The 14743-nt window shown below is 40.5% G+C and overlaps 1 protein-coding gene across 2 annotated transcripts in view; it reads right to left on the bottom strand.

Annotated features, from left to right (window-relative positions):
- Positions 1 to 14743, bottom strand: part of CACNA2D3 (calcium voltage-gated channel auxiliary subunit alpha2delta 3) — a 999345-nt gene that overhangs the window by 517948 nt on the left and 466654 nt on the right. For both annotated transcript variants that reach the window (XM_055135106.1, XM_055135105.1), the window contains exons 7-8: positions 3388 to 3448; positions 2894 to 3044 (exon numbers count right to left, since the gene is read on the bottom strand). In XM_055135106.1, the coding sequence (XP_054991081.1) occupies positions 2894 to 3044; positions 3388 to 3448 (212 nt within the window). The remainder of the gene's footprint in view (positions 1 to 2893; positions 3045 to 3387; positions 3449 to 14743) is intronic.

Raw genomic sequence — 14743 nt, 5'->3', positions numbered from 1 at the left:
GTTTATGTCAACCATAGGTAATGGAAGACCCTGTTATACAAATACATTTAGTTAACAATGAGGCAAGCTGCTCAATATGCTATAAAATAGAAATATATTTTTATGAAAAAATTATGTGTTCTTATATTTAGAAAAATGTGGAAAAGTATGTGCCAAATGGAAAGAAAATGGAAACATTTCTGAATTGTTTAAAATTTTACATATGTTGTCTATATTAAAAGCAGTCAATGTGTAAAAGTTACTGTTAATTAATGGTTCCTTTTATGACCTCAGGCTTTTAATATAAATTCACTAACATATTTGATCCATTCCTTTGCCCATTAGGGAAACAGAGTTCATGATTTTAACTACAGAGACTTCCAATAAAAAAAGTTCAGAGTGTCTTTCAGAGTGTTGTCAAAATCATTACGTAAATAGTCTTAAAGCTGGTCATTTATGTTGAAAACTAATAAACATGTGCAGTGAGGGTTAATGGAGTCTCTAATGGACATCTTTATATAAGGGGACAGTCTGGGGTAAAGATAATATATGTTTCCTTAACTATGGTATAATAACTGACATGTCTACTTTTAATTATCTTAATCACCTTCTGTTCATTACTGAGTTGACAGTGTTTGTATATCTTAATGAACTTATAAGAGATTATTTGATTGATTGGTTTTGTTAAGAGAACAATAAATCCTGACTGATAAAGAATTCGGAATATAATTACTTAGCTCATCTTATTATGCGATTTTCTGGTACTTCTGTAATGAGTAATTAAAGATTAATAAGAAAGATAGGCACAAATTAGCAACTTCTTATCTTTCAGTGCTCCAGGATGTGTGGGGATCAGGGCACATGTGCATATTCACAAGGAGACTGGTAAGTTTTCTTGATTTGGAAACGCAAAATTTTGATATATCTGAAAGTCTCCTTTCAAAGAGCTGTGCCCAGGTGCACACAGTTTCACAGCATAGTCAGAAACGGCATAAGGACAGTGGTAGAAGGTTTTGGGCACTTTTGTTGTGCAAAAGTGCAATAACTTTCAAAACCAAAGCCACAAACATTATCACTACTGTAATCAGGCTACGTAAACTGCAATGAAATTTATAATTTAGGGAAACAAAACCAGTTGTGTGGCCCAGTCTCTCTTTCTATCTCCTTCTAGGAAGCTAATCAGGTAAAGCGGGACAGTGAAGTAGTGAGCATTCAGACACTTAAGTGAGTAGGTGATCCCCAGTAAGTGCTCCCAATGCTGATGTCTCTGTTACTCTTTTTGTGGCCCAGACCAGAGGTAAAAAAATGCATGCAGAACCCTGGGAAGGGAGTTGACATTGCCATTGGCACTCTTTGGAAGGCAGTTTTAGGTATTCAAAGCATTTTTATTTGCTTATATATTTTATGCACGTATTATGTATCCATGTATATATGTATGCACTTATTCAAAGGGAGCAGTTCCCAAGCAGTGCTTAGGAAGCCCTGCCAACCAGCCTGATGATTCAGTGGTCAAAGGAGGTGATGCTACCATGCTGAGGGTTACGTGGATCATCTGAGCAGTGCTAGTAGCTTTTGCAGGACTGTGCTCAGCCACGAGAGATCATGTAAAGCTAGAGGTCAAACCAAGTCAGGTGCATGCTAGGTAGGTAAGTAGTTGCCCTTTGGGCAGTTTGGTCTCACCCACTTCACAGTCAATGGGTTGATGTTTCTGTCCAAGAGTGGAACCCCAAATGCCCAGTTATATGTGGCAATATTGTATTGCAAAAGAAGGCACTGACCCTAAAGTCTAAACTCCATCCCATCCACCGAACCATCTCCACGTCCATTGGCAGCCACAGACCAGGGGGTAGGGGACATACAAACACTGGTGACTAGCATGTGAGAGCATCTAGTTCAGTGCATGAGGGAAAGTGCCAGGCTCACAGTGACTGCAGTCTTTGGGAAAAAAATGGGAGGGGACCTAAGGGACAACGTGAGAATCACCAGCGCTAAATAGGGAAACCTGAGTCAGGGATCCTTTCCTGGATACAGGTTAATGTCTGGGTCTCCCACTTTCTGGCCAGGTAACTACATCTGGGCCACTTCTACACAGGCTGCTCTGGCCACCTAGAGTCACGCATGCATGGGAAAGGACATGCATGTGCCAGAAGAGCACATAGTGGGCACTCTCCAAAGCCACACTGGTATCTAAAGCTGAACTCTTTAAACAGTTCACTGCATTCTAATAGCTTTAGCATGATTATCTTTTTTTTTTTTTTGGGTCACACTCAGCGATGCTCAGGGGTTACTCCTGGCTCTGCACTCAAGAATTACTCGTGACGGGACCATATGGGGTGGCAGGGGTCAAACCCGGGTCGGTCAAGTGCAAGGCAAACGCCCTACCTGCTGTGCTATCACCCGGGCCCCTAGCATAATTGTCTTACTCATTGACATCAAGATACTCTAACATATTTTTCATGTGGGCAAGTTCAGCGATTTAAAGAAAACCCCGTGAGATCAAATTCCCAAAGTTCTGCAAAAGTCAGTTCTGCAAACCTCAACCCCTTCTAGACTGGTGCTTCTCACATGACAGTTATCTGCATACTCGGCGGGGAGAGGACCAGTGACCAATGGTAGCCTCAGTTTCTGAAATCTCCTTCAAGATAACCACCTAGTGAATCAATGGGAGTGACCAGACTTCATCCCGGGATAGTGCTATACAGAAGCAATAAGATAAGCCTAAGGGAAGAGGAGATAGCCCCGACATTGGAGAGCACACTTTGCAGGCAACCAGAGTGCATCCCCAGAACTGTATGGTCCTCTGAGCATAGCCAGGAGTGACCCCTAAGCAATAAGATGAGAGGAGCACCACCTGAGAACCACCAGCGCTAAAACATCAAATCAATCCCAAGTGCAGGACAAGCACAAAACTTACAGCAATGATGTTGAAGAAGTCATCATCCCCCAGCGTATCCAAAATTGATGAGACTGTCTGCTTTGCAATCGTCAGACGAAGCCCTTTCATGCTTCCGCTGACATCAACCAAAATGACCACATCTTTTGGAGAAGTTGCTGCCTGGATGTACCTAGGGCAGGTAACAATGAAGTAAAAATTGAATCCTGAGCTGTCCTTCTAGCTTTCTTTTTACTTTGAAAAAATAACGAGTTAGAGTTATTTTAGTTAGGTCTTGGAGAATTAGCTCAAAAGGTTGGTGCACCTGCCTGGCATGTGTGAGGCCTCAAGTTTGATTCTCAGACTTGTGTGGGTCCCACAACCACCCAGAATAGTCCTGGTGGCCACTAGCACCACGAGGCCCATCAAGCCTGGAGTGTCCCTCAGGCCCGCAAACACTGCTGGGAAACACTTTACAATAAACAAAAAAATAAATAAATAAGTGAAAAATAACTAAGAGGTTTACAATTTCCTACCATTTTCGATTCCTGCAGTCAAAGGCAATGACTCCATTCTCATCTGGTTCCCATTTAATCCCTAGAAGAAAAATGGAGTTATAAGAAACCCAGAAACTTCAAATATTTATGCATATCATTTCAAGGCTGCTCTGCTTTGCTGAGTGAATGTACAGGGTGAAAAATCACACAGAAAAAACAACCCTGGAGCTCATCACCTGCTCCATCACCAACTCCATGAAGATATTGGAGGGCTGTCTCATCACCACACACAGTCTCAGCTCAGCTCCACCCAGACCCGCAAAAGGTGGTGAGAACCTTCGTGATGAGCTGTTCATCAAGAAAGGACTCCACTAGCACTTCATCAGTGGATGATGCCAAAGTTCATGAGACTCCTTCCTAGAGTTCTTTGCACAGTGGGGCCTCGCTCTAGACCCAGGTGACTTTTCCAGCACAGGAATGAGATTAAAGGTATTTGAAGCATTTCCTTCTAAGAATATACACATTTCCCATCTTTCTGCACTTCTGTTTTAAACATCAGGATGCCCCCTCCCCCAAATACCACCGCCCCAAGCCAACCTAGCGTCCCACACAGAAATAACATCAAACTGTTTTGATTAGATCACATAATAAAGTTTGATTTTAAGGTGTTGGGGCTTGGAAAGTCTGCCCCTGTATAAAGTGGGAACCAACATCCTTATTCTGTAGATTTGCAGTCTGGGCATAACTGTAGACTGATATTCTCTACTCTTTTACTAAGTTTAGTTTTGTTATTTTTGGAGGGCCTTTCTCGCAGTTATCGAAGTTTTTTGCAACACTTCTTTTTATCCTTCTTCTGGAAAACTTAGGAATCTCTGGGGTGAGAAAAAGCTAAACCAGACTAGCCTCAGCCACGTAATTTTTTTGTTTGGTTTTGGTTTGGTTCTGATTTGGGAGACACACCTGTCTGTACTCAGGCCCTACTCCTTGCTCTGTGTTCAGTGCTTACTCCTCACTCTGTACTCAGGGATCATTTCTGGTGGGCCTTGGGGGAACCCAATGGAGAGCTGAAATTTTAACCTGGGTCGGTTGCATACAAAGCAAGTGACTTACCTGCTATATTATTTCTCCAGCCTCTAGGCTTGTGGTCGAGAGGATGTGCCAACCTCTCCCTGGCAGAAGCTTGATCCTATTAGCTCTGATCTAACCAAAGCAGAGTCTTATGAACACTTTTGCACTCATAAGTCTCCTAGGACCCTGGCCAGTAAGCACTGGCGAGTGAACCCATTTCAACCTCTAGTCTCCTTGCTCTTCATTAGCATACTAAACTGCACACCCCCAATGACATTTCTCTGTGTCATATGACATATCCCATACATTCATTATGCGTTCAATAAGCCCTCAACTGCTCATGCTCACTGACCCCCTAATGAATCTATATGAATTTCCAGAAAAGCCACTTAAAATATGTATAAGCTGTTCCCTCACTCTACCTCTATTAGTCATAATACCAGACCTCAACCTCTCTTTGAAGCTGTTCCCCAGCCTATGTTGGTAAGCATCCTTCACAACTAAAGTTGTTCATTACATAAAAAATGTCTTCTTTTCTTTTCAGATGTTCCTGTGCTTTATCTAGGATGTCACAGTGCTCAGGGATCTGGGGTCCACTTCTGATAATGCTCAGCCAACCATGCTAGAAGAATTAATCTCACACTGGCAATGTGGTGCTGCTCAGCCCAGCAGTGTTGGGGGCCACATGCGGAATCTCATCAATGCTCATGGGTCCCCCTGGTCACACCAAGTGGTGTTACTGGATTCTTGGGCTATTGCTCTTAGTCCTTACGGGTGCATGTAAGGCTGGGGCTTGAACTCAGGTCTCTGTTCCTGCAAGACATTGCCCTTTACCTATAAGCTATCTCCCCATCTCTACCACTTACTTTCTAAGAACCAAATTTCATTTGAAAAGAAAAGTACTACCTAAAATAAGATAGAAAACCAAAACCCTTAAGCTCTTGACATCAGAATGACTTAAATAATTGAAGCAAAGACTTGAAAGTTAAGAAAATAAAGACAAGAGGATAGGAAGATAGTTCAGGGATTGGGGATTACCATGTGATCTGTAATCAGGGAACTGTATGGTTCCCTGAGCACAACCAAGTAAAGCACTGCTGTTGTGACCTTAGTGATCCCCAGATCCACAGGGATGGAGCAACACCACATCATAAAGCCTTAGTATGGAATAATTTGACTCTATTGGTTTAGTATCAATGAGATTAGCCCCAGAGCTTCACTTCTTGGGCATTCTCTCTACAAAAAAATAAAGAAAATGAAAGAAAGGATGCAAGACAAAAATATGTATTTACATAAAGAGAAAATCCAAGCTCACATTGTAGCATGGTGCTTCTCCTTTTCAACCAGTAATTAACCAGATTCCTACGTTAAAATTAGACATGTACTTAAGACAACATTCCCAAATCATTACACTTAAAGCAAGGGTTTGCAACCTAAAGAACCATTTTATTCAGTTTTTCTTGTACCCGCATCCCCCACCTGCAAATATGCCTGATTTAAAGAACTTCTGCAATGAATTATAAAACAAGTATGAGAGGCTACTGTGAAATGAAGGTCATTATATAATGAAGATACACTGAAACTGACATAATATTATACACTAAGGGACAGAAATGCAACTCATTTAGAAGCATATTAACACATTGATTTGTATAAAGCAAAGCACAGCTAGGATGGCACAGCCTTAGTACATAATAAAATTACCTCTATGATGAGGCTAAGTAATGTTCCAATTTATATTTCTATAAGGAATCAGTTTTGTGCTGGAGCGATAGCACAGCAGGGAGGGCATTTGCCTTGCACGCAGCCGACCTGAGTTCAATTCCTCCACCCCTCTCAGAGAGCCCAGCAAGCTACCGAGAGTATCCTGCCAACACGGCAGACCCTGGCAAGCTTCCTGTGGTGTATTCGATATACCAAACAACAGTAACAACAAGTCTCACAATGGAGACGTTACTGGTGCCCACTCAAGCAAATCAATGAACAATGGGATGACAGTGCTACAGTGCTGCAAGGAATCGGTTTTAGTCCAACACAAAGAGATTTTTTTTAATGCGTTAAACCATGGTAGACATTCAGTAATGCTTCTGGAATTGTATGACGAGTGTTTGTAGATCAAGACCATATCTGACCATTCTCTGGCCCACCCCTTGATATCCTCCTCCTCCCTATCATAGCTCTCAATGAGTTCCAGTGGGAGGAGAAAACATGTAATTCTTTTTCACTACCCCAGCATTTAGGCCAGGACACTCCACACTCTACATTTAGATTGAGATCATTTCCTTGCAAATGGGTTTATAATGCCTCCCAGTCACTGATGAAACTTGATGCCTTTTGAGAAGCCAATACAAAATTCATCTGCTGGAATAACTTTCCAGGGACACAACTCCAAGGGGAATGCAGATCAAATGAAATGGGTACAGAACCTTTTGCCTACTAATCACAATTTTCCTCAGACTCCAAGCACTCTGCTAGCTGAGACACAACCAGCAGTGACTGAAAGATTCAGTTCTTGCTTGCTATCAGGAAGATTCCCATCATCAGGGGATGCAGACTTTAGATAAGAAAGTACAAGTGCCAGAGAGGTCACTAAGAGGCTTTGAGTTGATGCTAATGTATATAAAGTGGTCCTGGTTTTCTCTTTCAGACTCTGACAACATTGAACCTCAATAAACCATTGCCTGAGCACCTTTAGTATCAAATTAGCATAATATTTCACTTCTTAATAGGCAGGTCCATGCTTTTCATCAGCAGAAAGTAGCTATAGAAGACAGGCCTTTACCTACATGCCCTAATTTAAGGAGATGAAATCCCTCCAGGGCAATATTGCGGGCAGATAGATATAGGAGGCAATAGCAATGAATTTTTCTGGAAACAATAAAAGTAAGATGAAATTCCCTAGCCCTGAAGTAGCCCAATAAAGACAGCATCCCTTTGAGATGCAAACACTTAGTGCTTTGGGGATGAAGAAGAAAATAAACCACCACCCAGTTGCAGAATCTAAGGCACCAGTGAATGATGGACTCCCTCAGAAAAGGAGAATCTGCAAGAGAGAGAAAGAGAGAGAGAGAGAATCTAAAGATTGTGATAAGAATATGAAAGAGCTTCATAAAGAATCCAAGGTTATTTCCCTGTGCCAACATCAAAATGAACTTTTCTATAAGTGAAGAATTCTACACCAGGGCAGTTTGCAAGAGGCCCTACTATAAAACAAACCTTGTATAGATATGTGGGGTTTACTCTTCTCCACCCTGAAGGTTGGCCAGTATCTCACCATAAAATGTTTACTCAGATTTCTTTTCTTCTTGAGAAGTCCATGTTCTTTTTAACATTTAATCTCGCTTCCTCTCCCCTCACCTTTCTTTAAGTAAACTTTTTAAAATAAAATAATTTTACTTCCAAAACATGTGGTCCCAAAGAATCAGAAAGATAGTACAGGTACAGTGTGCGTTCCTTCCATGCAACCAACTCCAGACAGGTCTACTGGCATGGGATATGTTCCTGCTAGCACAGAGAGGAGTGACGCCTGAGTACTGCTGGATGATCCTCAACCACCACCAGAAATAAGTAATTTTAATTCCCAACATGAAGAAGGCAACTGACAGAGAGCAAAATAGTGGTACATTAGTGGCTAGATATAATAAATTTCTGTTAAAGGAATTATGGAGCAGAAATGAATTCTCTCTCAAAGTGTGGGCAGAGCCATGCTTCGTAAAAATGCTACAGAGATGCCTTCTTCCTTACCTCTTCTAGCTGCTGATGGTGCCCACCATCCCTAATGTTCCTTCATTGACAGCTGTGTCACCCTGATTTCCTCTTTCTTCCAGTGCTTCTCTGTTCTCTGTGCTTAAGCATCTTCTCTTAGAAGAGCAGCTGTCATATTGGACTTAGGACCAATCCTAATGCAATCTGACCTATTTCAAGGTAACATACAATATCTTCAAAGGCCCTCTTACCAGGTGACATACATTTGGAGGAAACTCACACTTTTTGGGTAAAATTTACAAGAGAAAAGGTGTGGGACAGGCGTGGGAGGCTAAAGTGTAGAGGGGAGGTTACCCCAGGTAAAGGAAGGCAACTTCCGCAAAGAAGCTGAAGCTAAGATAACCAAGTCAAGTTCAATGGAGCGATGGGATGTGGGTAGCCACACATTGAGAAGATTTATGCCAGAGCAAAGGGATCAGGGTAACCACAGGAACCAGAAAACAAGGCCCTTCCTTTCAGGGGTAATGTGAAAATAAAGACAATATCTCCAGGCATTCTGGACATGGCTACCCTGGGTATAACAATAGAAGATCCTATCTTAACTCTAAGAAAGCAGGCTCTCTGAGGAATCCTCTTGCTTGAATCTGCTATTTGGGTCAACATCTTCTCCTTATAATGGTTACTGCAGGGCTATTAGAGTTTTCTGAAATTCCTAGGGAGGGCTAGGAAGAGGGCTCATTCTCTTCTTTAAACAGGAATTTACATAAGGCTGCTCTGTGAGAAGTTCTACAGGATGAGATGTTAGCAAAGTTAAGGGAATAAAAGTAAAATGGGTTTCTAAGCCTCAGGAGGAATATCTGAAGGCTCTTAATCTGCTTAAGGGCCTCTTTAATTTCTGTGACTGGAACAGCCTGGGTAGCACTTACTAAACTCATTTGAAGACAGAGCCCTTCCTCCCCAAAGAATCTCATGACAGAATGTTTTAGGTGACAAACTTCAGAAAATCCCATCACAGATGGTACTAGCTCCCCTAGGATACAACAGTTTAGTACAGAATTTTTTGTACACAGTTACTTTAAAATTTTTTGAGTAAATTTGGATCCCAGGAAATAATAGCTGGCTCTTTTAAAGTCTTGGAATCCAGGGAATTTCACTTAGTCAAGAAGCATTTCCCTGAACCACAAGTTTCTGGAAGCACCAAGGTATCTTTTGGGATCCCAGCCAGGCTAGACACAAAGCCCTCCAGAGGAGGTATGAGGCAGTGTGGCCACAGAATCCAATGCCATTCATTCTCTTCCTCTCAGAGGTACCCTGCCTTCATTGCAGGCATCTGTAATTACTGACCTATATTTCTTAGATTTTACAGGACAGAATCCCTAGAACATTCAACCTATGTCTTCATGAAACTAAAAATAATGCCAAAATCTGTACCACAGAACCAAATATTCAAATCAGATTAAATTTCTAATATTGTGCAACTTTTCTATATCCTATGGTTTCTCACCCAATGGCATTATAAGCTAATATTGGAGGGAAATTAACTTCACCTAAAACAGCATTGACTTCATTTTCCATATTAGCATATGAAAAATGAACAGTGGAGGCCCACAAAACAGAGTCTAAGACAACACTGAAGGAAGGTCAAGCCACATATTGCCACTGTAATTCCTTGTAGTAAAGATGTTAAGACTTTTTAACATAACTATGAAGTACTATAAATAACTGAATTATAATAAATAGAACAATAAAACCCAGATATACTTTTACTCTCTGCATTTATCTCTCCTTGGCTCTATCCTCTCCTTTGCAAAAATCTCTGCCTTTAACAGAGTGTCTTAATCTATTGCTTCTCTTCTTTCTTTCATGCAAAGCCATTAATAAAACATGCCAGGAACTGCCAGGGTTAGTCAAGCCACCTCCACAGTCCAATACCTGAACACTGTCTAACTGTTCAGTGTGACAGGGCAAGAGAAAAGATGTGGAAAGAAAGGAAGGAAAATCAAGAAGCAGCTGAACTTTCATTATTCTTAACTGGACTTTTTTTTTACTTAGTCCATAATTTTAATAAGTATCTTAAAATATAACTTTAGGTTTAAATTTTCTCTCTAGAATAAAATATCAGTTTTTAATGTGAGTTGAATTATAGTCAATTTTGGTTTAAAGTGTCATTTTGGCTACTGGCTCCACAATTTGTATTCATGGGATTCTGGTTAGATTTCTTGCACCACATACCTCTCTACAACACTGTCTGGTAAAGTCCTGAAGGCCCTGGATTAAATATGGCTGCTATGGTCCTTAAAACTGTTGGGATGCCCCTTATGGTCCTAAAGACCACAGGATCCAAGCAGCATCATATCCTTGGGCCCTAGCATTCAAATGTCAAGTCTGCTTGCTCAAGTATCATTAGGAGTGATTATGCTTGGTGACACCAGGCCCCTTATTTCAGATCAGGAGGATAAATTAAAGTGATTAAAAAAAAGATAAATAAGCTCCATCTCACATAGCAATATTATGAGAAATTATGTAGCATGACAAAGGACATAAAACTCTATAAATTATGAACTAAGTCCAGTCAATTTTATGAAAGTACTGTAAAGTTGGTCAAGATGGAGTACTTCAATGATTGAGGCAACAGCTCAATTGCTTGTGAAAAGGGAAGACTGTTATTACCATTGTCATGGAAAACAATAGATCAAGAAGCATTTGGATTCATAGATTGATGGGTCCCTTCACCAAATACAGACTGCTGAGTACTTAGAATATGTTATTATTGGTGACAGTGTGATAGATAAAACAGATGGCTCTATCCTCCTGGGACAGATCTCAAATTAAAAAGTTGGGAATTGAAAGCCCAATGGCAGAAGATTGCAGGCCAGGGTTCATATTTTTCAAGATGAAAACCATCATGATTGCATAAGAAGAAAGAGGGTGGTTGAAGGATTCACACCATTATCAACTCCCTCTTACTCTGTTGATGTTAGTTATTCTTTGACTCCACCTCACAGAATCAGAATCATGGAGACGATTAAACCAGATAATGTTTGTATAAGCACCCAACACAGGGCTCAGTGACTGGGGACGGGAAGGGCTGGGGACGGGGGGAGGGGGATGGGTCACTGACATTATGTCAAAATGAACGCTCATTTTCACAGCATTCTCAAAGGCTCTCAAGGATAAAATGAGAACAAAGATTCCCTGAACCTCAAGTAGTCAACCCTGAGAAGTTCAAAGGCCCTTTATAAACACTCTGTTGTTGCTGATAATTTTGAATTGTTCAGTTCAGAATAACACAACTGAACTACTTCCCTCTGTGACAACAACACCCCTTTGCAATGCAGGTGCTAAAAGTTAAGACCAGTACCATGGAAACTGGGTATCAAGACTACAAATCTTTTGTATTATCTGGCTTTTTGATTTTTGGAAGAAACTCAGGACTTAGTTTCAGCTCTGCACTCAGGGATCATTCTAGGTGGTACATGGGAGACCAAATGTGGTGTTAGGGATTGAACCAGGACAGACTGCATGTAAGACAAGCACCTAAGCCTGATCTCTCTGGCCCCAAGGCTACAAGTTTTGTTTTTCATTTCTATAGAGTCACATTGCTTATAGAAGTAGTTATTTTCCATATGTAGCTATTCATTTTATGTTTGTATTAATTAAATCTCAATATAATTCATGTTTTTTAGTTCATCAAACCCACCATACACATTTTGGCTACTCTATAGCCATAGGTGGTCAGTGGCAACTGTATCAACACTGTATGCCCAGAACATGTCCATCATCACTAAAATTCCTCTGGGACAGCACAATGATACAACTGCATTGTGCACATTACAGGCTTAATTGAGGAGGTCTACACAGAGCCATGTGGGAATGAAAAAATCACAGATACTTACTCAACTAATACTTACTGAAGTTTTTCTTCCAAGAATTTCATTCCCATATCCAGAGGTTAAAATTATTATTAATTTTCAGTGATTCAGAGTATATAAAACATCATTTACTATTTCCCATACCTTAGCATACAACACCCTATACCATGATGTCTCATTTACCTATTTCTGTACCCTATGTTGTCACTGTCCCTTCCTTCATGATCCAGTCCAAGAAAGGCCATACCAATCCCAAATAGTCTCTACCCAGACTGGCCCTACAATTACTTGGTCTTTCTGGTTACTATATTTAGGCATGTCATCCAGACCAAGTTAATAATTGTATTTCATCAAATACATTGTAACTAGGGCTTGCTCATCCTGTAGAACCATAGTTGAAGAATATTGAGATCGCCCATGACACAGAGATCAACTGACTGTGAAATAAAGTCAGACTAGAGGAATGCAAAGATGAGGGAGATTGCTGAAAATATTCAAAATCTAAATGGTCTTGCTGATTAGCACACTCCCTAGATTTCAAAGTTACACAATACATTCTTAGCCTAGAGTTAGTTGGAATTGGGTCTCTGTCACTTGTAACCAAATCCCTAGTGAACACTTTTCCCCACAAGAGGGAGCTTTATAAGCTTTAAGAGATCTTATATATCTAGTTCACCATTTTATTCTGCTGTCTCACCACATCTTGGTATAAAGCAAGTCCTCAAAACACTTTTAAGAATGAGGATTGCTTCTGCTAAAGGATGTACACACTTACCACTGATTCATACCATTACACCTAAGATATCTAAACAAGCAAAAAAGCATCCTAGAATAAAAAGTATCCTAGAAATAAAATGTCCGTGGATTGTTCTTCCAATGATCATTTTAATTAAGCTGACAAGAGGTATGTTCTCTGTTCAAAACCAAACATTGAGTGACCACAGGACATATATCGAGAAAGTAAAAAGCCATTTGGGAGACTGTGACCCATGTCTTGACATGCAAAGAAGCATTTCATAAAGTCAAAACTCTGTCACTAATTTAAAAAGAATAAAAGTAAACATGTCTGAGTCAACTCTTCTGATAAAAACTCTGTATGTAAAAGGATTTTTCACTGCTATATAAAACTTTAATGGATTTTTACCGATTTACTTTGTGTTATGAATGGAATTGCTTCTGTCCCTCTAAAATCTATGCGTTGAAACTCTAAAGCCATCAGCACTGTACCAAGAGGTGAGGTACTTGGAAGGCAATGAGCTTACATAATGTCAGGAGGGTATGATCCCCGACCCTGGGATAAGTGTCTTCAGACAAAGGGGAAAATGGACTAGAGCCATTAATCTCCCGTGTGAGCACACAGCAAGAAGGTACCACCAGCAAGTCAGGAAGAGAGGCTCAACAAGCATAATTTCTGCAGGAAGATAACCCAGTTACCAGAACTGTGAGAAATAAATGTCTGTTGTTTAAGCTTCCCACACATCTATAGTATTTTATTAAAACATCCTAAGACAAAGGGTATACCTCAGTCTTTGTATTTCTTCATGACCTCTCGCTGAAGGTCAAAACAGATGAATTGTGATTTCTTCTTTTGTACCCCACCTTAGTTCAAATGCCACACAGTGACTTGGTAAGATATCTTTGTGGCTTCTTTCATGACTCAGCCCCCTTGTCCTATCCTAGTATGCTATTTCTAGAAACATCTGTGTTGCGTTTACGAGTATATGGAAGCAGATGGCTATTTGGTGGCACTGGAACTTTAATAGACCACTGTTTATTATAACACTATCTTTAATAGAATGCTTATTGTTTAAATTTCCATGCACGCCAGGAGGAACCAACACGCCCTGCTGAACACAACTCTCAGGAAATGTTGAATAACATGGCACAGCAAAGGCTTGGCAGGCTAGCCTCATGGGACAGATGTTGTGTGCAGGGCAAACAGCTCCTCCAGGCAGAGGCTGGCAGTCCCTGTGCCTCAAAGTGGGAAGACATCAGGTGCCTAGTTTTACTTAATGAAAACATAAAAGACTCCACTTAATTGCTCTAAGATTATACAGGGCGTTTTTCCTTCTTTTAGGTTGAGCTTGTTAATTTCTACAGCTGTGATGTTGGCACAATTGCAGCCTCGAGTCCTGTTTTCACAACTTGTAAGCAAAATTAAAACTTCCCTTTTTAATTAACATTCAAACCAAGCCAGAATTAAATTCCTATTGCAAAGCAGAGGCCCAGGAAGGCCTCAGAAAGAACACCTGTTCCAAGAGCTTGACGAACCAACACTGACAACACACGTTCTGAAGGTGCTTTTGGTGACCCCAAAGCTGCTGATGTTAACAGACCTTCAGTCATTTCAATGTCATCCTCCATGAAGTCAGTTCTGAAGTGAGGAAATCCATTGCTTATAGCTTCCAGTCTCTTTTGAACTCTCCCCATTTACGACTTGCTCCTTCCCTCGATAATAATAATCATATTGTAATACAGTTATAGAGTAGTTGTAATAGTGGTGGAAGAAGTCATAGTAATAAAAATAAACTCTTCTCCAGAAAGATAAAATATGGTACATTTCACACGCCAATTCCTCACTTTTAGTGGCAGCTCTCTGAATTACTCTATTGAGAAAGATGCCAAAGTCACATAAAAATCAAAATGCTTTATGTGTGCTTGAATGAATGTGGCTGCCAATTCGCCATTCCCATTCTGTACCCTGACAATTTGCACTTAATATTTCTTTCATTTTCTCCTGAGGGAAGGGA

Source organism: Sorex araneus, chromosome 4 (genome assembly GCF_027595985.1).
Source record: "Sorex araneus isolate mSorAra2 chromosome 4, mSorAra2.pri, whole genome shotgun sequence".
NCBI lineage: Eukaryota > Metazoa > Chordata > Mammalia > Eulipotyphla > Soricidae > Sorex > Sorex araneus.
Note: the sequence above shows the minus strand (reverse complement) of the source record. Positions and strands in the feature narration are given on the sequence as shown.